This window comes from Meriones unguiculatus, chromosome 12 (assembly GCF_030254825.1).
Source record: "Meriones unguiculatus strain TT.TT164.6M chromosome 12, Bangor_MerUng_6.1, whole genome shotgun sequence".
NCBI classification, from domain to species: Eukaryota; Metazoa; Chordata; class Mammalia; order Rodentia; family Muridae; genus Meriones; species Meriones unguiculatus.
In genome coordinates, this window is record NC_083360.1 from 82994752 (window position 1) to 83021281 (window position 26530).

General features: G+C 44.4%; 1 protein-coding gene across 12 annotated transcripts in view; it reads left to right on the plus strand.

Annotated features, from left to right (window-relative positions):
• Dab1 (DAB adaptor protein 1) overlaps window positions 1-26530 on the plus strand; it is a 1075378-nt gene that overhangs the window by 1004099 nt on the left and 44749 nt on the right. For 9 of the 12 annotated variants that reach the window (XM_060366058.1, XM_060366053.1, XM_060366052.1 and 6 more), the window contains 5 exons: window positions 7977-8108; window positions 8734-8853; window positions 9329-9367; window positions 10916-10981; window positions 17246-17305. In XM_060366058.1, the coding sequence (XP_060222041.1) occupies window positions 7977-8108; window positions 8734-8853; window positions 9329-9367; window positions 10916-10981; window positions 17246-17305 (417 nt within the window). The remainder of the gene's footprint in view (window positions 1-7976; window positions 8109-8733; window positions 8854-9328; window positions 9368-10915; window positions 10982-17245; window positions 17306-26530) is intronic. The other 3 variants (XM_060366061.1, XM_060366060.1, XM_060366062.1) reach the window with 1 other exon arrangement.

Below are 26530 nucleotides of genomic sequence, written 5' to 3' on the forward strand. Positions count from 1 at the left end.
GAAGGTGATTTTCTCAAGGCCACCAAACCATGGAAGGATTAAAATCTCTCCATCATGTGACATGCCTGATGTTTCTTTCCCATCCGGCATTGCCAGAGCCTGCTGTATGTAGAGGACTGAGAGTTGAGTCGTGGGGACCTCGAAGCCAACCCAACAATTGTGACGATATTATAGTCACTCTTGCTCATGAGCCCTGGGATTTTGAGTGTTGGGAATCTGCTGTTCAGGACGTTTCCCTGCTGAATTTATACTTCTCATGAGCAGAAATCAGCTTCCATGTCACTTTGGTGATTGCTAAGTGATTAAGCACACCTGCCTCTCCTTTGCCTGTGAAAACACATTTTAGGCCAAATCACAGGTCTGGGATGCTTTCTTGCTAGTTGACTAATTCATCTCCCTGTTTTAAGCAAGGTCCTTGTCACATCTTTCCAGATCTGTATGTTTATACCATATGACTAGAGAGCTGTTAAGAAACTGTTATAGCTGTTGTCATCTTATGAAATTCACAAAAGAATCAAAGAAATGTTGAGGGCTGAAAAGGACATGTGCATTTACTGAGTCCCGCCACCTCGTTTTAATTGCCAGAGAAAATGAAGGTTTAGGGAAACACATGAAGAGCTTATGGGGCTAACAGGGTGGTCGGGACAGACTTGGACCCCAGATCTTGCTGATTCATCCATTGCAAATTTTCACTTTAAAATATGTACTGACAGATGCATAGAGGCAGAAAGTAGAATAGCAGTTGCCAGCAGCTATGGGGGAAGGCAAGGAGCTGTTTATTGATATAGAATGTCAGTTTGGGAAGATTAAAATTTTTGTGCAGGTGGATGGTTACAGAACAATGCGACTATGCTAAATGCCACAGAAGCGCATGTTTAAAATGCCGAAATGTATGTTGTTTGTCTTTTCAAAAGTATAAATGTGCTGAATTCTTCCTGTGTATCAGACACCGTACTTGATCAGTAGGGAGAGAGGACACAATGTTGTAACTCTCCAGGAGCTGCTAGCTCTCACATCCATAGAATGGCAAACTGGGTGGTTTTCTACCCAGCCATCCCACTGAAAGTCAGGGGGGCTGCTTCAGGGCTGTCCCAGAAGCTTTGGCTGGCTCAGCTGGAAGTTTGGGAGGCCTCAGAGAAGCATCATATGTGTTGAGCTCTGAATAAAGAGTGGAGGCCATCTTTCTCTGCACACGGAACATGGGAAAATGCCTGAAGGAGGACTGTGGTTCATTCAAGGGCCAGAAAAGGAGCCAAGCAGCATACACTGGTGGGAAGAGGTGACAGAACCCAGGGAAACACTAGTGGTGTGTGCAGGCCCTGCTGGGCTCTCAGTCATTGTCCCAAAGGCAGTGGGGGGAGCCTCTGGTGTGTCTCAAGTACTGGAAAGCCTTGAGGAAATTTGCCACCATTTTTTTTTCTCAGTCCCTTCAAACTGTGTATTGACTATCCCAGGAAAGGATGTTGCTTTGTGTGTTAGGGGTGATTGAGCCACTCTCATAATCCATGTATGAAACACTGGCTGTGTTTCCTGGACCCTCGTAATGGAGGCATGAAGAGTAGATGAAATGAAAGTTATTAAGGAAGCCAAATAAGTTATAGTTGGAGGGGAGAGGGAAGCCTGAAAAGCCACAAGGATAACTTGTGAGAAGGGAGAGAGGATGGCATGTTCATAATAGGAAATAAAAACATCCTATATTTTTCTTCTGTGTATAAAATAGTTATCGTGCCAATAATTAATATAAAGACAAAGAGTCATATTTTAAAATTCAGTAGCAATTGCACCAAAAGATAACCTTCCTCTAGGATGGTAACAATAGACTTGCAAAGTTCCGGTACACACAGAGACAGACATGCTTGTCTTCCTTCAGAAGCATGGTTTTTATGAACATACTATTTTGAATACGCTTTTTCAAACTCAACAGGATGCTGGTGGAGTATTTCCACAGCAAAAAATAATACCTACTTCTGTGGACGATTTTTGCCATACTGCATACTGTTTCACTATATAGAAACATGAATTTTTCCCAGCTAGTCAGTGAGTGCTCACCAGCTTTGGATATTTCTAATTTTTCACCACTCTTCAACACTGTGGGGAGTATCTTGTATCTAAGTCTCCGTCCGCAGGTTGCATTATTTCTGGATAATTAATTCCCTACTAGAGGAATCACAGGGTCATTTTGTGCATGATTTTAAAGCTTTGAAACACAGTCAACCAGCTCTCTGGAGAAGTTGCATTTCCACGGATAACAAGAAAGCGACCCTCCTCCCCAGGCGCCCTGCCCTACACTAAGCATTTTATATCCTAACTGATTAATCTCCTAAAAGCGCCAGAGAGAGAGATGCCGCCGTTATCCCTGCGCTGCAGCCACACACTCTGTATGGCGTGAGTCTCTCCGTAGTTTCACATCGCTGTACTTAACTGCTCTCTTCACTTGGAAGGGGAGACAGTACGCTGCCATTTCAATCTGGCAACGTTTTGCGGTCCCGTGTCATTCTTCCCAGTCTACAAACATCAGAGGGGCACATCTGAGAAAGTCCAGAGTGACGCGTCAAGGCAGATGGGAGGGCTGTGTTTTGAACCTCGTTCTTCTTGGCCTAGGAGCACTTAGAGTCTCCCAGTTACCACATCCCTCTCCAGCTAGAGACCAAGGGATCCGAAAATTTGGTCTTGTCCTTGAGAAGAACCTGGTGGAAGACTTCAGGATGCCAACCAGGAAGCAGCTCCCCCCTGACCTGCTCCATTTAGCACTTGATGGTGGGGTGACCGGGGTGGGGGTGGTAGAGGTTGCCTCCCAGCCTTGTTGGCGCTGGGTCATAGTGAATGCATCCAAAAATATGTTAGAAAAGAGAAAGGCTTTGATAATGAGCCCAGGCCTCGCTCTGTCTTGTGAGGTTTTAACTACTGTAATTGCTTATCATGTGAAGCACTGTGTTTTTCACGTATCTATTTTTATTCTGTGTCTTTCTGTGTCTCTGCTGTTTTGTTGTATTTTGGCTTTCTTTTTTGTTGTTGTTAGCATACTTGAATCATACTTGAATCATGAACAGTTGCCTCAGGGAGCAAGGAGAGAGAGAGAACACATACAGAAAGTGATTATATGAAAGCTAAACAGGGTAGAATTTATTCCTTAAAAATAGCTAATGGTAAAGTCTTCAGCAGATGACTTTCTAATCCATACTGTATTTAATTGGCTGTATTGAACCATAGTACAAATTAAGTCTTCTCTGTAATTTATTCTGTCAGACAGTAGCCCCCCCCAAACAATTTGATACTCCATTTAAACATTGTTAAATGGCTCATGGAAACGCAAAGAAAAAGATTTAATGATGCTAAGGATCCCTCTGTTCACAGAATGAATCCTATGTGAAAAGTCATGAATTAACCTAATTCATCCATTCGATGAGCCATTTATTGAGTACCAACCTTGATCAGGAAACATCAAAGATGGCTTGGCCTGCCCTTGCTCTCCTTCAGCACTCATTCCATATCACTCATTAAAGCTAGAGAAAACTTCTCAGGAACTGAAGAGAAACCACCATGGATCTTTCTCTGAAGATCTAGCATTCCCCAAGGCAGAGAGGGAACAAGAACCTGTGCCTAGAACCCTGGTGCTTTCTATAACACAACCTTTGCCCTACTCTTCTGGGAAGTTCCCATTTACCCTTCAAGACTTAGATCAAGCTTGCAGCATCTTCTGGCAAGCATCCCCCATGTCCCTTCCCTGGTTCATGCTCCTGGAAAAATGCATTTAATATAGATATAGCCATGCTATATTGTGGCTTTAGGTTATGTCGCATGCCTATTTTATGAGACCATGAGGTCCCTGAGGTAGGGATGATGTTTTCTTCATCTGCATAAGACCCAGATCATAGAAAATCCTCAGTACGTATATGGGATGTGAATAACTGGATGAGTGGTTAGATTTGGGGCAAAAAAAAAATCAAATTATCTTACGTGGCAGGGCAAATGCAATGCTGGAGGGTGTAGGGGTAGGATTGTTAAAAGAAGATGGTGAAGTCAAGGAAGTTTCCTAGATAAGCAAGATATTGCAACTAGACTTTGAAGCATGGCTGCAATAGTTCTATAAATAGCATAGGTGCATATGTAGCTGATGAAGCACGGGGTGGGGTGAGCCCCAGAGAAAACTGCGTGAGCCATGGCACAGCAGTGGTGAGGGTGGAGCCCCTTGTGTTGTTGGTAGGACAGGAGGATGGGGCAGACAGAACTGAGGATTTTGATGCCTGGATGATCCCTGGGCTTTTCTGCCAATAGCTTATACCTGCCCTGTAGGGAAGAGCCTGCAGAAAATGCAGAAAAAGTGATCCTGAAAGCCCTGTTTTTAAGACCAACTACTTTAACAGCAAGAGTAAATCTCGCTGAGACAGTTTTCAGTGGGAAATACCAACCAGGCATGAGTAGAATATGCCTTTCTCCCACCCTCACCTTCCCACTCAGGTCTCATCTTCTCTGGCTGGTCAGCTTATACAGTCTCTTGAACCCACCTACCATGTCCCAGAATTTCCACCCAAGGAGAAACACTCCTTGGGTGAAGCTATCTCTGTCACCCATGACCAATGGTAACCTCTCTTTGCCATTTTTGTTGGGCTGCTCTGCAGATACACTGAAAAGTCAGACAGCATGGCCTGGAAATGATAAGTAAGAACTAGAAACAAACTTCCAGGTCATTCTTCCTTGACCCCGTCATCTGGGGCCCCTGTAATTCACCTCTATGTTTTGATTCATTACCCTCTCTGATCTCAGACATGCACCCAAATTGCAAATTCCATTCCTCCCTTCTATCCAGTTCTTTTGACTCACTCGCTGCCTTCTCCCTTTTCACGAGCTTCAGCTTTTCTTGTTCAGAGTAGAGTGCCAGGCCTAGCTTCTACACAACCCTGTTCTGGTCCTCAGTGTCTCACCACCCTGGCTAAGAAAGACAAGTGTTGGGTTTGGGAGTGGTGAGGATGGTACAATCTCTGGCCTTTGGTCTCTTCATGAACAAACTCAGAGGCAAACTATGTAATGTTTAAGGTTCCTTCTGGCTCCAAGTGCCTTTGATTGTGTTGCATAATTAAAAAAAATAAACAATAAAAAGTCTACTTGAAGACCAAGAACAATTTCTAGGCTCAGTGAACAAACATTTGCATGGTACTCTGGGTTGTTAAAGTTGTGGTAACACAACTGTAGCATTAACTAAATCCTAACATTTATGTATTTCCATGTGTCTATATTGCATCTGCATAGTGGAAGGTTGGGGAAAGAGGAGGCATATCCCCTCATTGATCGTTAGTTCTTGAGTGAATGAGACACTTGGAGAGCACTACTTTCTAACACTAACCACGGGAGTTAGTTTCTAAAACTAACCACGGGAGAAGATAATGTTACAGATATCTTTAAGTACTTTGTGCACACGTCCTCAGACAGCTAATACTTTGCAATATTAGGTATCATCAAGCATTAAGAATGTTTTGATTTAAAATACTTAATGAGGATTCACAGATAAATTAAAAAACGTCTCCATCTGCTGTCTTCATGGTAGGTGATATTTTACCATTGCACACTCATGTCTAAATCTAATTCTACCAGGAAGATTTCTAATCGCTGCTTAATTTTAGAGCAATATTCCACTTGACAATCAATAAGGCAGTGTCGTCAAACTTGGATTTAACAGGAGACATAGATTACATCCTCTACATTATTCAGGGAAAGAAATACTTTCAGGAAAAGGAAAGAAAAGACTGTCTTTGTCTCCCATTTTCCCCTGCCACATACCATTCTAGCTCACAAAAGCTTATAAATCAATGCCCCATGTTGCGTGAATATAAATCTCATCAATTTTACATCATTAACACCATGAAAACGCTACTACTCTCAGAGCAATTTTCCTCTGCTCGCTAAATCTGTCCTTTTGATGAAACAAAACAAGCAGATTCTGATTGTTTTGCTAACAAATGCTTCCTCCAACTTTAATCACTCAAAATCCACTCAAAGTATAAAGTTGCCATACTGCCAGTTGAGATACCAAGGGCATGAGGTGGTGATACCACTTTGTCATTCAGGGAGAAAAGAGAATGCGGTGGAAGGGAGAGTTCTAGGCATCAGAGGGGGAGGGGCAGTTGCTCCCTGACAGATGAAGGCAAGGCAGAACACTCTAGAGCAGCAGATGATTCACATGGTCAGAGCCTGGTCAAGCAGGAGCCTGGAGAACTGACATTTTGTAAGGTCAGTGATCTCTAGAACTGAGGTGATGACACTCATAAGAGCCAGAGACTCACTGAACCAGGAGACTCTAGTAGCTTTAAGGGACAAGGATCCTGGAACAGGACCTAAGAGAATATCTATCCTAGTGGTTCTGGAGGCTTTCATAGCGGTGCTGTGTTTCTCCCTCTCTCCTGGTACTCAGGAATAGGAAAGATTATGTGTACCGCAAAATTAATTCCTTTTTCTTTTTGGACTTTTGAACCCTAACCACTGGCTCAAAGATAAGCTAGGGAACATAGCAGCAATAAACAGATATGATTCTAATTAAACATTTGCATGCACAAATATATATATATATATATATATATATGGAATGATTATAAATGTATGTCTTTTGACAAGCCCACAGCCAGCATCATTCTAAAGAGAGAGGAACTCAAAGCATTTCCACTAAAATGAGAAACAAGACAAGAATGTCTACTGTCCCCACATCTGTGCAATATGGTACTTGAAGTCCTTTCAGATTTTTGAAATCTGCCTTTTCATTGCCTTTATTGATCCCTATAGAGCCAGGGCTTTTGAGTTAGGATCCTTTGGTCTTGTGTTTCTAGGTGATTAAACTCTTGTGAAGAGAGCCCTAGGGGTGGTTAGCATTAGTACAGCAGCTAAAATTCAAGCTTCTTAATGTAAGGAAAGTGCTTACATTTTCTGGACTGACCACTGGTATCTCTTTGCCTCTGAAAACCATTAGAGAGTATTAATTAGGATGATACATAGGATTATTATAGTAAAATAACCATAAGGCTGTTCATCTTCTAATAGGATGGGAAACTTTGTTTCTGTGGCAGCTTGGATGACAAAAGCAGAAAGGCCAATTTTGAACTACTGAGCATCAACCAGATTTCTTCAGTTCAATAAAATGGGTGGAGCACAAGGCAAGGCTGGGAGATGGCAGAGATCAGAAAGGCAGAGTCTAGTGTGGACAAAGGACCAGGAGTCAGACAAACTTACCAGGGCAAAACCTGTGAGCACCTGTATGAAAGGAACCCATCAAGAGTTTTAAGGAAATATCCATGCAGGGAGAGGGAAGACTAGCCCCATTGAGGGGCTGCCTTACAGACATGGTGTCATTTCATGTGGCCATCAAAAGAGATTTTCAAGAGGACGATGAGTCGAGACAGAGGGACTTGACTGATGCAAAAGAGTGTGTGTGTGTGTGTGTGTGTGTGTGTGTGTGAGTCTTTGAAATGGTGACTTTGAAAAAGAAAAAGTAATTTATCCCTCAACATTGATTTTTACCAACTGCTTATAAAGCTCAGTAACCCCGCAAAACTAGAGTACTGTGAAGTTCACAGCACCCCCTGGAGTTTTTCAAGGGACAGCCTTTCCCATTGCATGCAAATCCCTAGGTGTGTCAGCATATTCACTATCAAAGCAGATTCGCTGTCAGGACGTGCTGCGAAGGTTGCAAGCAGAAAGAAGCACGTGGGCTGAGCTAGACTGCGAGGCTTTGGCAGGCTGTGTGAAGCCACTTCTGCAGATGCTCACCCCCATATGAACAATCCTGGTGTATCTCTGGTCGCAGCAGTGACACCACGAAGGAAGACCTCCCTTTCTCAAGGGCAGGCGTAGCTCTTTTTCCTTCCATCTGTACCGAGCAGCTTTCCCAAAGCCCCTTGGGCCTTTCACACACGGCAGAAACACATCTCTTACTGATCAACAGCTCGAGGGGTATGTTCCCTGAAAATGCTCTTCCTTTTGTGTGTCCCCAGGCCCTTCAGCATCACCATGCTGTTCATGAAATTTCCTACATTGCGAAGGATATCACGGATCACCGGGCTTTTGGATACGTTTGTGGGAAGGAAGGGAATCACAGATTCGTGGCCATCAAAACAGCCCAGGCAGTAAGTACTCCTGTCCAATACAGGTGTTTTCCATGTGACTCTGCAGGACAGAGCCAGTGGTGTTGATTTTTCAAGGCTCAGCCTGACCACATGATGTGCCACCAGTAGCAGCTGATGTGCGTAATCCTACATAGGAAAGATAAACCGCCTTGAAGCAAAGAAACATGGTCATACCCATTTGTTGTTGTTTTTTTTTTTATCCTAATGGGTACTTCCTAATGACTAATTATTTTCCCTTTCTGATTAAGCTAGATAGAGACACATATACAAATAAGTTTCCTTGTGTTCATAGCCTCATTTAAAAAGAAAATAAGAGAAAACAAATAGCTGTTTTGCATATGGCCTGCCCTAATTTTATTGTATTCCAAATCACTAATAAATAAAAGCATTGCTTTTTATGCTTATGATTATTATGAATTTGCAAATATAATTAGTTGAAGAAATGAACTTTAGCCTAGAAGCAATTTGCTAAACCAATATAAACAAGGTAGAATTAATTAAGAATGGAATGCTTTCAGTTTAATAGAAAAAGGAAGGGGCTGCGGGTTGGAGCCACAAACAAAAATTAGTAGCTGCAGTTCAACCGAGTTCTTTATGAATGTGTCTCACCACCTTTTCACTCCAGGCCGAACCTGTTATTCTGGACTTGAGAGATCTCTTCCAACTCATTTACGAACTGAAGCAAAGAGAAGAACTGGAAAAAAAGGCACAAAAGGATAAGCAGTGTGAGCAAGCTGTGTACCAGGTATACTGACGTGTTGCTCCCAGGGCTGCAGAAGACGGGGCCCGCAAAAAAGCAGATGGGAAACCGACAAGTCGGGCTGTCTCCTCCTGCTGCTGAGCAGAAATAAACAGAGATGAAAGGTTCCTGTGTAGATTACAGGCACCTGAGCCAAGCCATTTAGCAGGGATCCTTTTTCTTTCTGAGACTCGAGATAGGTTAGAGAAAGGGAATTCTTTAATCCAGGGGAAGATTTCAGGGGACAAAGACTAAAGGTCCATGGCAGCTTTGCTTTGCTGGCTTTGCTATTGTTAACATGGGGAGTGGGTGGGGAGGCAGGATTTGGAGTTCCTTTGTGTTTTTTTTCCTGCTTTGATGGCCTCTTATACTGTCTTAATCGATGCTGGCTCCTCTAACTGTGCTGTGTTAATCTGAAGATAATCTCACATCTCTTCCTTTGTATCCTTTGCTTTCACCCTCCTTTCCTTCACTGGGATAGACAATTTTGGAAGAGGATGTTGAAGATCCTGTCTACCAGGTAATTTCTGAGCCATGTCAGGGGTTTGCATGCAGTTAGTCGTGCCCTTGGAGAGGCTATTTTGACTGAAAGTTGAGAAATCTGTTGAATGTGGAACCTGCAGAACAGTTGAGATGCTTTCTGAAGGCCAGGGTTGCCAGCCTCTGCAGGAAGGGAATTTTTGAACACTAAAGAAGTTTAGTCAGCACTAGTCATGGGAGATCTGGAAACCACTTCCTTCTTCATGCCCCTGCATCAGACCCCTCCACTATCTGGAAAAGTTTGATCTTAGAAATGAGTGTTTTTTTGGCGAGTCTCTCGACTGCTCTAATTTTGTTGGAGAAGAGGTGGATAATGAAGTAGACTCTATGAGCTAAGAATTGGAGTTGAGGGGCTGACATTTGCATGGCATTTGAGCACAAACCTAAAGAATGCTTTACTAGCTTCAGTAAGGATGTAAGACCATTTCTGAAGCCCTGATGATGCAGGCTAACCCTCTGATTATTTGGCTCATGGCACAGAGCTGCTATAAAGTGAGAGAGAGAATCCTGAGACATCTCTGCCCAGGGCTCTCTCTGCACTCTCTTCATGGTCCACAGCACAGTGGTGGGTACTGACCTCTCTCGTGGTGAAGTCCAAGGTCTAAGCAAACAAAGATTCAGAAAGAAAGGAAGAAGTGACTTTCCCTACTTCTCTCCTGTGCTTATTTCTAAGGAGAAGAAGTGGACCAAAGATTATACTCACTTTTTGAACCTAAAAGCAAACCTTCCACTTGTATTTCTAATCAGGATACACGAGTGTGATTTTTGTCTATATCATATCACCACTGCATAGGCACGCGTACTTTCACACCAACAGCTACTGTGGATATGATCAAGATAACATGATAAATTGATACGTAGACAGATGGATCTCAAAGTAGAAGTACCTAGCCGGCCTATGGTATAGACAAGTCAGAGATGCATTAGTGAATATGCCCTTGCTTTTGAGGAATGGAGAGGAAGAACTTGCTTATAGCAGGACCTTTAACTGCTGCTTCATGGGTTCAAAGAGAGGGAGAGTGGTGGCTTTTTGGAAACACCCCAGCCCTTTAGGTGTGAAATGTGCACATAGAAAAATTGATGTTCAGTATTTTAAACTGATAAGATTCTGTTTAGGGAATCAGGGAGTTTGGGACTTGTGAGCTCTTGACCTTTGGCCTGCGACCTTAGGAAGGCAATGGGACTGTACAGCTCAGTTTGCAAGGCTGTCACCCTGTAACACCATAGCACCATGCCGTTCAGCTGCTACACAGACACAGTATGATTGAATGAAGACATCATCTCTCCAGAAAGATTTGGCAGCGGCCCAGTACACTCACAGAAGAGGCCAGGCAGCAAGAACTCTGTGGGTTTCCTTAGCAGGGCCCATTTTATCCCAGTAACCCAAATGCCATCTCCGATATTTCCTCTTGTGCCTGTTTCTATAATGCTTGCTGTGATTTGCATCTGAATTCCAAATGCTTTTTTTTTCCTCTTTATTTATTTTTTTTTCCTTCTGCGCTTTCCTCTCTGGCTGCTCCTGCAATAGTACATTGTGTTTGAGGCTGGACATGAGCCAATCCGTGATCCTGAAACAGAAGAAAACATTTACCAGGTATAAGATCCTTGCTTCTTCCTATACATCCTCTGCCAGCAAAGGCTATCTAGCATACAGAAAAGCTCAAGAATCCTGGATCTCTTGGTCACTGAGGGGTGTGAGATGCCCTTGAACCTGCTGGCTGCAGGTTCCCTAGCAATTTCCTGACACTCTCCGTGCCTCACTGCTGAAATCTTTAATGGCCTGTTGGGTACAGTGTTTTAATCTGGAACGGATCGTAGGTGTTTTAAGTAGCATACAACCCAAGCTTTTTGTCGTACTGAGATAATACAGGGGAGAATCACAATCCACCAAGTATGGGTCTTTCACTTCTCAATGGAATGCATGTGTCCAATTTGTTTAAAAACCCAACTTCCTTCCTATAAATAAGGAACCATCTTCAAAAATACTTCATGAAAACAGCAGTGGGGGATGTCTGGAATAAAAGGAAGTACAGCTGAAGGCTTTATCCATCCTGAAGAGGAAGCAAATTAATACTCATAACTGTGAAGAACACTTAAAATGTTTCTAAACTCATTTACCTCTTACAAATATGCAATAAAACAGGCATTTTAATCCTGTTTTATTGGGGTGGGGTGGGGATAGTGAATGGAGTAAAATTTAGGCATGGAGCAGATTCCCCAGGGTCGCATAGCTACTTAGAGCCAAGACTGAAAAACAGTACCAGTGGAGGCTGAGCCCCAGCCTCCTTTGGAATCCCATCAAAGTGCTTGGGTCTTAGGTCCCAGAGTAACACAGTAGAGTGACATATCAAGTAAATAGGATGATTTTTCACTAATGATAACCTTAGTCTTCATTTAAAGCATAAATACTATGGGAGACGGAGCGATTTGATCTATTTATTTTCTCAGTGGTTTTAATTTACTTAGTTGTGACTTCTATTATTCAGCCTTAGGCATGTGTTAATTGTGAAATCAAAATAAAACCTATTTTCAGTTTCTATCAACTGTGTAGAATTCTAAATGAGCAGGCCCAATGCTATTCCTCCAAACAGCTCAATTCAAATCAGCCTTGTAGAATAATTGTTTATTTATGCCCTCCTGGGTCCACCCCGACTCTTCCAGTTGGGTGTCTCCCAGTAAGAGCTGGAGAAGGGATGCCTTCAAAGAGCATCTGCTTGAAATGCAGGGTGTTGTTTAGTCTCCCCTTACAAAGTTTCTAGAAAGAAGGGTTGCGGTTGTCCCCAGTGTCAGATCCAAAGCACTGTACCACCCTATGGTGTCTGAGCATTGAGACCAAAGAGCTTGTTTCAGTCTCACACTGATACGTGTTGGGGTGGAGCCCCCTACTTTATAGTTGGAGAAATGGAGTCTGAAGACCAGTAAGTGTCTTGACCTCTAACCATGACCCAAAGGTAGCTGGTGAGAAGGGCCAAACTGGATGCCAGCTCTGCCCCAGCCTAAGGCAGCTCTTTCTGGCACCTGCAGGCTCTTTGCTGTGCCCAGTTGCTGTGCCACTACCTGCTCAGCTGGATTCAAGTGCCTCTCCTACAGAAAGGTGCTCCTTCTCCCTGGGATGAGGAGCACCTCAGTGTGAGACTGAAACAAGCTCCTTTGGGGCATGGAATGATGGAACAGCATCCCGGGGCATGAATATCTATGTGGATCCAGTTCTTAATACAACTGCCTGTTCCAGACATTGACTTAAATTGCAATTTTAATTCCCGTCCCAGGGCCTCAGTTCATCCACCTGTAAAGTGAGTAAATAAGGTTCAAAGATCTCTCTGGGTAGACTCTTTTCCTGCTGTTTGCAATGCAAACCTTGCAAGAAATAAATAGCACAAGAACATGGGCCTGGGTTCTCTGCAGAATCATGTTGGCTTTGCTCTATAGGGCAGCAGCGGGATATATGTGTGCTGATTGATGACCCCGATATAGGGGTTTATCTGCAACACCCTCCATCTCTCATAATGCCCACTATGGCTTGAGTCATTTCCCATCTTACAGACAAGGGGGGTGAGACTTAGGGGACCAGGGATCTTGTTGGGGGTCACAGAGCCTTTGAGGTAGGATCTCTAAGGCAGTTCTCTCTGACCTCTAGAATAAACACCTCTGTCCTGTAGCTCTTTTCAGCTCAGCGTTCTGTGGCTCTGGGTATCCCAATTAGATTACATTTTCAGCCACTGCCTAAAAGATCTCACTTGTTGAAACAGCACTGACCCCCTGATCTTTCCATCTCTCCATCGTTAAAAGGAAGGCATCATTTACGAGAATGAATATCTTATCCCATCTATTGGAAAGGCCTGTGGCCATGTTCCTCTCCTGAATGGCAGATACACCTGGGCTCAGTCCACTTAACAGGAGATAAGCTCTCGGCCTAAAGATTACCAGGCCTTTAAAGCACTGCCATTAGAAGGCCTGTTTTTGTTTCTTCTTGTTTTGTTTTTAGGGCAGGCAAATGCTACACAGCTGGTCCTGCTGCATACATCTTGCTGTTTCTACCACTCTGGCTCAAGGTGGTCACATTTTATCTAACTCTGGCCTCTGTTTCTAGAAGGAGACCCACATAGGCCCGAGGCCTGGTAGCCTCTTGGTGTTTTGTGCCTCTGGGTGATGTACATAAATGTTTGCTTCTCTACTTCCTGGGCTACAAACTGGGGTTAGTCCAGTGTCAGCTCCTGGCGACATGTTGCACCCAGTCCACAGAAGCTTCTGTGTGGCCATCCCTTCCTTTACTTCTGCATCGTCATCATCAGGCACCACTTTTGATGATGCTATTCACAGAAAGAGAAACTCCCGACACAGCTCATTTTGTTGGACAGCACCACAGAAAGTTTAAACCTTGCTTGGCTGTTGTGCCCACGATGAGGACACAGAGGCTCCGAGGCAGCTGAAACATTTTTCCAAGGAGGAGTTACACCTCCCCATCTGTGTTAATGATCATAATTGTCTCTTGTGTCACGTGCCTCAGAAAACATCAGTTCTCTTAAAACACACACGCACACACATTTTTCTAAGTGACTTAATGGTGACCTTTCTGTCACTTGGTGAGTTAAGAAGAAAAGCTCCCCAGGCTGCCATTTTTCAACATAAGGGAATCCTGAGTGCCAATGTCAGGGGCTCCAGTTCCAGTCCTGAGCTCTTTAACAAGGTATTCCTACACAAGTGGGGCCTCCACGTTCCAAGTGGGTATTTTTCCACGTTCATTTGTTCAGAACCCATTGTTAGTCTCCCCGTGTGTTAAGTATCAATTTAAAACAGTAAAGCTAGCCTTCTGTCACCCAGCACACCCTTGAAGGCCTCTCCACAGGTAATTACTACATTGCTGACCCAAAAGTGCCCTCGCTGTACGTCACTTCATGTGTAATTCTTAAGAGTAATTTAACGTCTGTTTAATGTCTGTTCAGAAGTGTATTTTGTGGACCCCTAAGTATGTGCTGTTCACTATAAGATCCCTTTTTCCAAAGAGTTTAGAGCTAGTTCCTTAGATGCTCTAGTCAAACAGTTGAGGAAACTGAGGCTCAGAGAGCAACATGACTCCTCCAAGTCACCTAGCCTGTAGCCCAGCCTGGATTAGGAGTCAGGTGTTCCGCTGTGTACCCTGTCTACAATTTTGGACACTCTTCACCACCGTCATGTACTGCAGTGGTCCCAGGAGGTGGAGCAGATCACCAGTGCAGAGATGACAGGCCCACAGTCTGCATCCCTCACCAGCGAACATTTGATGAGATGTGTCTTTGCTTAACATTTATGGATAGAAGTACAAGGATAATCACGTATGTTCCCGGTGCTGAGAAAGCTTGCAGAGCTGTGGTACTGCGGACACACAGACAGCTTGTGCTGTCCTAGCTCCCGAGGCCTGAAAAAGCCTGTTTCACGCTCTGCATTAGTAGCCTGCGAATAGTGCCATTGCTCCCAACACAAGCTCTGCTGACTCAGGAAGCCATAGCTTCCATTCTTGCCGTCCGGAAAAGGCATAATACCTGGGACATAACAGTTGCTTGGGAACTTTCTCAGGTACCTCAGAAAGGAGGTATCTGAGGTGGGAAACAAAACAAAAACTCCAAAGCAGGATTGGAGAGGCAGGCAGGACTCGTGAGAAGATGTCCCGGCTGAGATAAATCTTAAAGGACAAACAAGCAGATTGGTATCGCACCCATGGGAGAGCCAAGCAGAAAAGTGTTTTCAATTATACACAGTTTGGGTTTCTCCATCGCATGGCTTGTTCTCCATTTGTAGGGATAATTGAGAAGCAGCCGCGGTTCAACTGTGCTAAGTGCCCGTAGTGAGCAGTGAATTAGGGGCAACAGAACACTCTCCACTCGCTCTGCTCAGTAAAGGGTGAGCTAGCGAAAACAAAAGTGAGGGCTGGTAATTTATTGGCCCTCGTTAACAAGGACTCTGTAGACATTCCGGGAGGATTCCTTCTAAATGGAGCCCAGTTATCAGGACCAAAGAAATTACGTTCTTTGTTGGATGCCTGTGAACTGGGGTTCAGGAAGGGCATCCTCCACCTGGCCATCCTCACTCATAGTTCTGTTTTCTGCAACAATGCGCATGGGCCTCTGGGAATGTAGGAGATGATGTTCTATAAAGAAGATATGCCTGAAGCAGCTGTCTGAACAGTGTAACAATAAACAGCAAAAGGCCTGGGCTGCGGTGCCTGGCCACCTCACTCCCTGACTGCTGGATGCTCTCCGGGGCTCACCTCCCTCCTCTACATAACAGGGAGGGATGACCATAGTTCTGAAAAACTTACCCTAGTTATTCTTCCACTATTTATGGGAGGAATGTTTACAACCCTCCCAGCTAATGGGGCTAGACTAGTGCCATGTTAATATTAAGAATATTAATATTAAGAATAAACGGCTTATTTTTTGGTACCCAGAAAGATCTGGGTTTGAACACCATCAGGTCTGAGGTTTGGGGTAAAGTCCATAGCATCTCTGAGCCTGCCTTTCTGTAGTTTGAAGGTCAGGTTGGCATCAGGAGTTTAAGTTAAACGAGGGTGAAAATAAGAGAATTCAAAGAGTCAGTTCAGGTTCTGACTCTCATAGATGGAGTAGCTGGCTGATCCATGCTTGGCAAGCACTTCTCTCTTTTAAGGCTCCCCAACTCTGCTGTATTCATAGAGGGCCTTCTGGCTGGGACATATTCTATTTGCTCCCAAGGAGCATCCAGCCTTCCAGTAAGATGGTCTCTCTGTGAAGACATCATAAATCTACTGCCGCTTGGTCTCTGCAGAGGAGAGCAAAGCCAGGGCAGTATGGGGGAGGAGAGCCTAATGAGTGCTTCCAGTGTGGAATGTTTCTGTGCACAGCCCTTGACTGACACATTCGAGTCAACACCACTGATATCACAAAATGCGCTCGTATGCATACGTATGTGATCATGTGTGACAAAGGAACTCACCCTAATGTATTTCTTAGTTGTGGGGCTCCACAGTTCTTGCTTATCAGCTTGGCTTTTGACCATAACCTGACCATAGCCTGGCATTACTGATCAGGCCCACTGAGAGCAGGGAGAGGGGCCTGGTGGTCTGCTCAGGGTGTCGCAGGTGGAAAGTAGGCCCAGGAGGCCAGACACATGAGCAGGGGAAGGAAGAGAGGGAGATTTGGAGGGATGTCAGATCGCTCCGGAGCTTCTGGATCCTGGTGTTGTATTTCCCCTATCATGTGGGCCGTTTCAATGATTATCTGATTAGCCGGTGGCTTGTGTGGGACCCCAGGAGGAGGCTGACAAGTACTAGGGACTTAATTTTTGATAGCATGTTGCTCTTAGCGCAGAGACATGTATGCTCAACCACAAACTGTTTCTAATCACTTGAAGGGTCTCCTTTATGATTAACTGAATGAAGTTGGATTTTTGGTGTTGTTGTTTTATCTTTTTTTCATTTCTGCCACATGATGCTGAAGTCTCCACAGCTGCTCTTTGATTCTGGGAAAGGCTCAAGAGCAGAGGTTTGTTATAAGATGGCTACCTCTGTCCTAAAATGATTTTTCCAAAAGGAGGAGCCTGGCTTGCAGCCTTCCCAGCTAAAACCACCCCCTCAAGCGGAGTGTTGGACCTGCCCTAGGAGCCATCTCACAGATGGTCAAACTTGCAGGGATGTGCTTTGTTCTTTGTAAGTGGAACAGCCAGCTAGATGGTGGTGGGATGCACCTTTAATCCCAGTACTCAGCAGGCAGAGGCAGGAGGATAGCTGTGAGTTCAAGGCCATCCTGATCTATGGAGTAAGTTCCAGGACATCCAGGGCTACAGAGGGAAAGAGAAAGAGAGTATAATGCCAAGGTTTTGACTATTGAATTTGATTTCTCTCTAGGTTCCCACCAGCCAAAAGAAGGAAGGTGTTTATGATGTGCCAAAAAGTCAACCTGTAAGTGTAAGTACATCTACCTCGGCAGCCAGATTCGTGCAGAGGCTGCAGCTGGTGGGAGGCTCTTCTTCTGGCCTTAGTGTCGCATGTGGCTTCTCATGGATACAGGGACAGAGACGTGAGCAAAGGATGGTGCAGATGAGCAGGGGGCCCATCGAGAAAAGTGTGCTCTTGTGAGCGAAAAGGGATGGGGTTGGATAATGCAAACAGCTCTGCCTGAGGGACTCAAGGCCCCAGGAGTTTCGGGATAAAGGGCTCCAACCAAAGCTTTATAGTACATGGTCACGTATAGGATGCTGTCATCTTTTTCCACCTGTACCATCTGAATGTGGTGGAGAAGTTTCAAAGGAATAATGAAAGGGCTGGCCAGGCCCTGTGAGGTATGTAAGGACTCATCCCATTAGCAGGCACTTACAGAAGAGGTGATGGAGAGCAGGTTTGCAGAGAACTAGCAAGTGGGCGGGTCACTGCGAGGACAATGCTCAGTGCATCAGGACTCCCAGGAATCTGAGCCAGAAAAATGGAGGTGTACCCATAGCAATTTCCTATTCCTAATTGCAGCAGCACTGAGGACTGGCCTGCTCTTTGAGTTTCGATTAGTCCATCCCTTATTATACAGTTTCCTTCAGTTCCTGGATTGACTCATTTGCCCCTGACAGGTTTAGAGATGTAAAGAAACATGCTCTATTTGCTGCCCTAGTTTTTCTGATTTTATTAGCCATTCTGGTCACACCCTCTCCATGCTTAATAGCTCCAAAAGGGAAAAAAAAACTAAGCTTCCTGGCCTGGCAGACGGGCTGTCCAAAGGGCTCCATTGGCTCACAAGTCTTTTGCCTCCCTTCTTGCCTTCAAACCCAGCCTTCCTTCTGCTCTGTCTGCTGCCTGATATCCCTTCATCAAATTATCAGAGAGACGTTTGGGGTTTCTGCTCTCATCACCCCTATCTTTGTGGCCCTATAACACTTCCTCCCCTGTGAACAGCACATCTTTCCCTTCACCTCCACGGGTCTCCTGAGGGCCTTGTGTGAGGTCCAAAAGTGAGCCCTGGATGCCAGGGAAGTAGCTAGTCTAGAAATACTTAATGAAAGACCATTGACTCTACCCTGAAGAAGAAATCTAAGGGAATTCCTGGCTCTTCCACTTAAAGGGGATTTTCTGTTTATCGATCAGCACCCTAAAAGGTTGTTACTTAAAAATATTACAAGGTTTGCTTGGGAGACACATGGCTGTGTGAAGGGATTGTTTCGGCTGCCCGCTTGCTATTTCCTAAGTCCTAGACTTAACCCATGTGGTAACAAATTTCTACATTTTCAAAGACCTGAGAGAAGCAGGAGGCTCAGGCTGGAGTTTCCAGATGTAAACTCAGACATTCAGTTCCTGCTCTTGTGCACCACAAGCTTTGGCAGAGCTTCTGTATCTCTTGGTCCACGGTTTGTTAACTACCCAAAAGAGTTGCTGACTCGAAGAGAAAATAGTATGTGTCTTGGGAAGTTTGTCTCAGCTACCTCAACCTTCTAGAGGTTCATGAACTCCCTGGATCCCTCTCTGCCCCGCTGTCTCACTGCCCTCCAAGCTTCAGCTTAAAGCCATGCCCTCTGACAAAGCACTTTTTCCTCTTTGGGGAAGCCTTCTTTACCCCAAACAGGATACCCTGCCTTTCGGTGGCCTTTTTTGCTTCCTTTGCAATGATAACAGTGAATGCTGTTTTGTTTTTGTTTTTGTTTGTCTTCTGAATGTGTCTGTGTAAGCCACTGGATTTGTGTTCCCCTGACTATTCAGTAAAATCATAGTTTTTGTAGATCAGGAACCCCACACGGTGCCTAAAATTTAGCTGTCTCTGAGCATGGAGGTAACGCCACATGTTATGACAGAGACCTGGGTTCGAGTTTCTGGCTCATTACTGGTTTTGTGACATTAGGCAAGTGCTTTTCTCTGTTTGGTCTTGAGCCTTCCTCTGTTTGTAATGGTGGTAGAAAACCATGACCATTGAATCCTGAGTTTATATTAAACCATATACAGTATCCATAGGTGGAACTGAATAAAGTTGCTTTAAATTATTTACCAAGAGCCGTCACCTTTCCACATGACCTCTCTCACTGTGTGTCTGCCAAGGACAGGAATCAGGCTCTGTCCGTGACCCGATGACTAGGGAGCATTAGCACAGAAAAGCTGTGCAGCCAGTGCATCCCTTCCTGGTGGGTGAGTGAGTGAGAGAGCAAAACTGAAAATGAATGACTGTGTAAAGAATGAATGTCTCCGGACCCAAAGCGTATGTCTTGAGTTCTTCTCCCCCCCCCAGAGCACTCTGTCCTATGGAGACAGTGTTTGCTGTGGCAGCAGCCCCTTGCCCAGCCTCTCCCTGCACTATGCCTCTGAGAGCTTGTGCCCCGTCCTGCCTCCAACCTTCATAAATGTGTGTGGTTTTATTTCTTCATAGTTTGGATCACCAAGCTGACAGATGGCCTCCTGAGCACACACATGGAAAAGCACATGCACGCGCGCACACACACACCTGCCTCACTCTCCTCCCACATCAGCAGCTCCGCAGCAGTCAAAGCCAAAACATTTTGCTGACTTGGCAAAGTTATTTTTGGGTCTTGTTTTGTGTTCCGCTACCTACGGATGGGCCCAGAGCAGGAGCCCCATGGAATCTGTTGGGAGTCATCACAGTGCTTCGAGTTTTCTGAAGAGAGACCGGTACATAATGAAATGTTGAGGATGTGGTCTGACAGAGCTAAGAGTCTGAATAGGCTTTCTACCCGGAGCCCACTGGAGCCATTTATATGTCACAAAGAAGGCTAGAGGAGGAAAGGAATGAGGGTCCATCGATTTTACTACATCTGAAGACCACTATAATTCTTGCATTTTAAGACTGTACCGATATATTTCTCACCTAGTTTTAGATCATCTTGAATTAAAAATGGCAATTACACAGATTAATTTTGAACCACATTTAGCTGCAGACATTCCTTCAAAAAGTTAGAAGTTTTTCTGGTAATATAATATAAAATAAGCTAAGAACAAGATAAAAGAAGACAACCAGATCTTGTGTTCCACCCAGTCATTTGCCTGTTCAGCCCACGGTGTCTCTCGAGATTTATCTTATCTTCTCAACAGAACAAAGAAAGCCGGCATACCTTTCCAAGCTGGTATTTCAAGGAGCACTGCCCAATGAGATGTTCATCAGTGATTCCAAAAATTAAAGCATTAAATCTTTCAGGTGTTTAATACATTTAAAAATATACTATGAATGTTAATATGTAGCTAAACATGAATATGCAATAGGAATATATTTTGAGCTATGAATATATATTACATAAATTGAGTATTTCTCAATTTTCTTTGACCTGAATGCTCTTTTTAATGAAACCTCAAATACATTTCAAGTAGAACCATTCTGTTAAAGACTTACTGGGACGAGAGGTATGGAAGACAACACATGTGTGCATGGTACTCACACAAAACCATCTACTCCCAAAACTCGGGTTTGAACAGCAGTGTTCTCTGCCACCGCCTGTGAGCTGCTCTGTGATCTGGCCATGTGGTTCTTCTTCTGTCTGCCTTTCCCAGGGTCCCATGACTTAGGTGTCTAAAGTTAGTTGTTGGTCAGGAGGCAGCTCTGCCCATCCCTGCTGAGCTGGCTCCCTGCTGAGCTGGCTCCCAGCTTGCGAGTTTGGCTAGCTATGGTGTAGGACAGCCTCAGGAAAGGCAAAGGCGTTCTCTTCCATGCAGTATCTCCTCCTCCAGAAGGTGTTATCTGATTGCAGGGACCTCATGGTGACAAGGGTTCCAGAATAAGTAGAGACACCCAGGTCCCGTGAGGCTAAGGCATTCTTCAGCAAAAGTAATTCAAGTTTATCCTAGATTCAAGTTCAGCAAACAAACTGTATATTTTGGTGGAAACTGTAGGCTTAATGCCAAGGATCATGAATATATGGAGAATGCGTATGAGGGTCTCTCTTGCAATCCATTTGTTGCAATCAGCATATGAAATCACTACCGAAGTATACTAACCAAGTTGAAATGTACTTGCTTCTTTGTTACTGCTTTCTTTTTATGTCCCATTGCCTGTCTTTTTGTAGTTACCAGGGCTGATTCTGATTTGTTCTACTCTGTAGGACAGCCCCTTAGGTACCCTAGCTTCTCAACCCCAGAGTCCTGAGTCGCTGACCCTCAGCTCCTGGAGACATTCTAGGTGACCAGACTCTCAGGCACCCTCCTTTCTCTCACCACAAATCCCCATCCTACCCTCGCACCTCACTATTCATGCTAAGGACACTCTTGGTCCAACATTCAAGATTCGTTTAAAATATATTTTTCCCTGCAACTATCCTGGAATCCCTAAGGAACTTGCTGTTTGTGAGGAAATTCTAATGATATTTTATCATTGTCAGAGAGCAGTATTCTCCAGTGACTGGAAGCATGGCCTTTGTAATCAGAGGCGCTTGGATTTGAGTTCAGACTCGCCATTCATTCCCTAGCTTTGTGACGCTGGCTTCTGTATTAGCTTTTCTAAGTCTCAGTTTGTTCATAGAGCTAATGCTGGTACCTGTCTTAGAGGGTTCTGAGGGAGGATGGTGTGAGCTGGTCCCAGTCAGCACAGAGCCCAGTGAGGATTCAGAAGATGCAAGCTGTCATTCCATTTCTTTTACCTAATTATCCGTGAACTGCCAGGGGACAGGAATGGCATCCTGTCTCTGAATGAACACATCCTGGAATTTTCGGTTTCCTTGAGATGTTGTTGATGGTAAATCCTTTTTTTCCCCATAAAAATACACATGCACACCAGTCAAGTTCTGTGGGTTTTGGGGGTGACACAAGCCGTCCTCTGCTGTCCCAGAACCTCAGCAGCAGCTCAGCACCATCACATCTGTCAGTAGAAATGGCCTAAACGGCAGAACCGTCTGATGGACCAGGGATCCCAGAGTTTGGGGATTATTAGAACGGACTGTTCCTTAATGCTCACCCTCTGTCTCACCTTGCTTAAGACCCGGCTATGGACAGAAAGCTGGCTTCCTGCTTTGCTCTCCTTCCTGCCACTTACCCCAGCCCTTTATCCCAGCTTGTCGCCACTGGTCCACAACTCAGCTCAGCCCTTTCTCAGCCTGTTTTCTATAGGATTTGGTGCCTTTACATGTTTACTTTACCAGAGTTTTTGGATGTCCTTCCAGCAGACACTTTTTCTTAGGTCATCTTACACTCCCCCCCCCACACACACACCATTTCCTGGGCTCTCTAATCCAAGATAGTCATTAATCCCACCCTCACCTAGAAATATACACTTTATCTCTTTTTCTGGTCTTGACAGCTAGAAGCTTGGCATGGGGGCTAATCTCTTTTGTAATCTCAAATACACAGGTATATTTTTATGGAAAGGTCTTGCAAAGCCAAGGTCATCCATGCTTGGTGATGGAAAGCTGTATAGAGAAAGGGAAGATTTTAGGAGGAAAAATGTAACGAGCAAATCTCTGTGGATGAGTGGGATTAGAACAAACCCCCCAGGCACAATGCCAGCCCCTTGGAGACAGATTAGATGGCAGGGTGTTTTGACTCCCGAGTCCATATCGACCTTACCTAGCTAATGAACTCATCATCAGCTCCCTTATCAAAGAGAAAAGAAACACAGATATTCCATCTGCCAGCTCATAATGCTGGACATGTTTTTAGCCAACTGTCCTGGCCTTTGGGCTGTGTATCAGGAACGTACATTCCTGAGTGGAGACTCAGGCTGCTAAGCATGGCATTACTTCGGTTATTATCGAGAGCTTTCTGTACTGTATTAGCCTTTGAGAGTGATCCTAGTCCCACCACTGGGCTGCCAGAGAGAGGGATATACTCGGGCTGCTGAGTGCCTGTTTCAGATACTGTGACACCAAGTGGAGTGACACTTCCCCTCTACACTCAGCTGTTTCAGTGACACAGACCCAAACCTTCGTGTCATTTTAGATGAGAAATGGTGCTTTTCTTGATGGTCCTCGTTCCCCTGTAATATTTTTATGCCTGAAGAAAAGATTATTTATCCTGACCCTTATAGTTGTGCCCACTTAAAACTCTTATATAACTCTGTTAGGCCTAAAAGGCTTTCCGATTTTCGGTAATAGTTCTGAATTTTATCAGAATCCATTCTCCCTGCCCTGCCTTCAAAACCAGCCTCACTGAGACTCTTAAGAGTTTTGGCATGATGGCAAATAAGAAGATGGCCAAATTGATGCCTTGGGCTGGACATTCATTGCCCTGAAATGAAACATGGATTCAAAACTGAAAAAACTATCAAATGCCTCCACACAGTTCTTTCTTAAGTTGGTTGAGATAATTCTGTTTCTTCCACTTTCTGAAGCTGTTTCTTCTCCTCTGCATGTTGAAAGCACTGACCATCTTCTTCCAATACCTTGGGCCCCTGGGAGGTTCAGTGTGTGTGTGAAATCAAATCATCAAATAGGGTGAAGGCTGCTTGCAGGAAACACTAGAGAAGTAAGTACCAAGGAGAGGATGGTTAGTGGTAGCTAGGGTCTGGACTAGGTATTCTCCAGGTTCTTGGCTTCTTACTCAAAAAAAGGTATGCATGGATTGCCAAAGTGGCAAGGAAACTTCATTCAGATGTAGCGATTGGCACAGATTAGCAAGGAACACATTGTCAAGACTGACAGTGGACCATATGAGTGACAAGGCACAGGTACCCTAATTACTGCACAGAATATCTTTTTATAAGGTACAAAAAAATAAGACTTCGGTTACTAAGACGTGTGGTTTGGGGGTGATCTATTTTGATTAAGATTAAGTTATATAACTATTCCTCTACAGGCCATGCCCCTTCCCTATGATGCATCTGATTTTAATTCTATGCACACTCAATTGTGCACAGACATAAAATAGCAAATAGGTTGTTTGTTGTCGTTTTGCCAAAAATTCAGTTTGAGGACACAGTTTGCCTTCTTGTGCACACACAAAAACCAGTTCAGCCAAGATCAGCAGCCTTTTACCTTCAAGACACAACCTGAGTAAGATTAAATAGGATCTCAGTTTGATGATCATTAAGGCAGGGAGACTTATTCCACTGTTCAGAGAGGGGTGTGTGGGCAGATCGATACAGGTGTTAGGGGGCCTATGTTTCTAAAACACTGCTAAAATGAATTGTTTGGAGTGAGGTGTATGCACAGTATGTGAAAGTAAGGGCCTCAGGCTGCAAAGTGAATTATTACAAGAGGGGTGTGTGTATAGCCCAAACCAGATAGAGTCTTAGTTACTAAGCTCCTCCCAATGCTTGCTGCCTCAGTTGACCTTTGTTGCCTCTATTTTATGACTAAAAGACAAGACACAAGTGAAATGGCAAGAGAGAGCAAATGTAGGCTCCACAAGAGCTTACCTTTCTTACTTTCCTAAAGTTTTTAGACCATCAGAGCTGATGTCCAGAGGGCAAGGCAGGGCAGCTTTGCTGAGTGGAGAGTCGATGCCTTCTTCTTCTTCTTCTTCTTCTTCTTCTTCTTCTTCTTCTTCTTCTTCTTCTTCTTCTTCTTCTTCCTCCTCCTCCTCCTCCTCCTCCTCCTCCTCCTCCTCCTCCTCCTCCTCCTCTTCCTCCTCCTCCTCCTCCTCTTCCTCTTCCTCTTCTTCTAATATTTGAGCAATGTAAATGGTTTCTAGTTATTTCTATCTAGTGAAGGAACTGCCCTAGTGGAGTCTTGAAATTACTCACCTATTCATGTTCCGTTAGCCACCATGTCCATCTAAAGTGGGTAGTGTTTATCTTTTAAGCTTCTCCTAATGCCTCAGCTGCCAAGTCAGAAATAATAGAGGCCTCATCCTAGCCTCTCTTATCTCCCTGACTTGCAGTGGCCCACTCTGAGACACACAGCAATGCATGATGGGTTGGGCCTGTGAAGTTAGTGCTTTGGGTGTGAAACAGTTTATAGGGTGCTAATCAAGTCAGCAATCCCTGGGCAAGCTTCTGGCATGGAAGAGCTATCTAGAAAATACATTCCCTCTTAGTTTCCTTCAAGAAAGCTGGAGATCAGGACAGGATCTATCTGTGTGCCCCAAAAAAGGAGCCACACAGGAAGAAAGTGATAAAAATCCTAGTAATGGGGTTTGACATTCACCCTGCAATTCAGTGCCTTCCTCGGTTTATAGTGCCAGGCACTAACCATATGTACTAGAAATTTAAGGCTAATTTAGCTCTGGAAAAAGTAGCTAGAATTTATAGAGCATCGGTTCTATACTATGGGCAGCCCGGGCTCTTGATTCCATTTGTTTTTCTCCCTTATCACGATCCTAGGAGGTGTGTGCACTACACCTACAGAATACCAGACTTGTGGGGTCCATCACTCCCACTCTCAAAACTGGTAAAGGGCAGAGGCAAGAATCGAACAACAGTTCATGTGACTCAGGCATCCACACAATCTTCATTGAAACACGTGTTTTTATGTCAGTTTTATCAATTTTCCTAAATGTTATCTCATTAGTCCAAGAGTCACATGAGTCCAAGGAAGACCTTGAACTCCAGCTTCTGCTTTTGAAGTGTGGGGATAAGGATTCTGTGTGCAACCACCCAGTTTCTATGGTGTTGGTGATCCAACCAAGGCCTCCAACATGTTAAGTTAGCACTCTACCCACTGAGCTCCTCCTCTGCTCCCTGGCTCCTCCCTCTTACCCTGGTCTGAATCTTTACAGGAGCCTAAGGTCTGTCTCCTAATGTCCTTTGTTTCTAGTGTGTCTATAAATAGTAAACTTGCCTCCTGGGGCCCAGCACTCCTGGCTGGTTTTACCTACCCGTTTCCTCATTTAGACAAGAGGGTCAAATGGGCAGATCATGTTGCGTTCACTCCTGCACCCTGACTCTGCCAAGCACACTGCTACAGTCTCTCGACGTTAATGAAACATCTGTAGACACCAGCAAACAAATCCTACTGGAAGTGGTTGTACTTTTAAACATCAGGAAAATTCTCACTTTGCCATCTCTGCCTCTCCTACTCCACACACCGTGCATTTCTATACGAGGCCCCTGTGCCCCAACAGCTGGCGTTTGTCTGATTCTCCCTGCTCAAGTTTTAATTCAGCCTCTCCTCTACAAATGGAGGAAGAGTCAATCCATTAAAGTGAAGAATTGCAAGAATTCTCTTGACAACTATTCGCTGCTTTCCCCCCGCAACTCCCATCTTTTATGGCAAATAAATTTTCATTCACCATTCAGCAGTTGGTTTTTCCTTTAGTTGGAAATCTGGATCAAGATGTTGCATA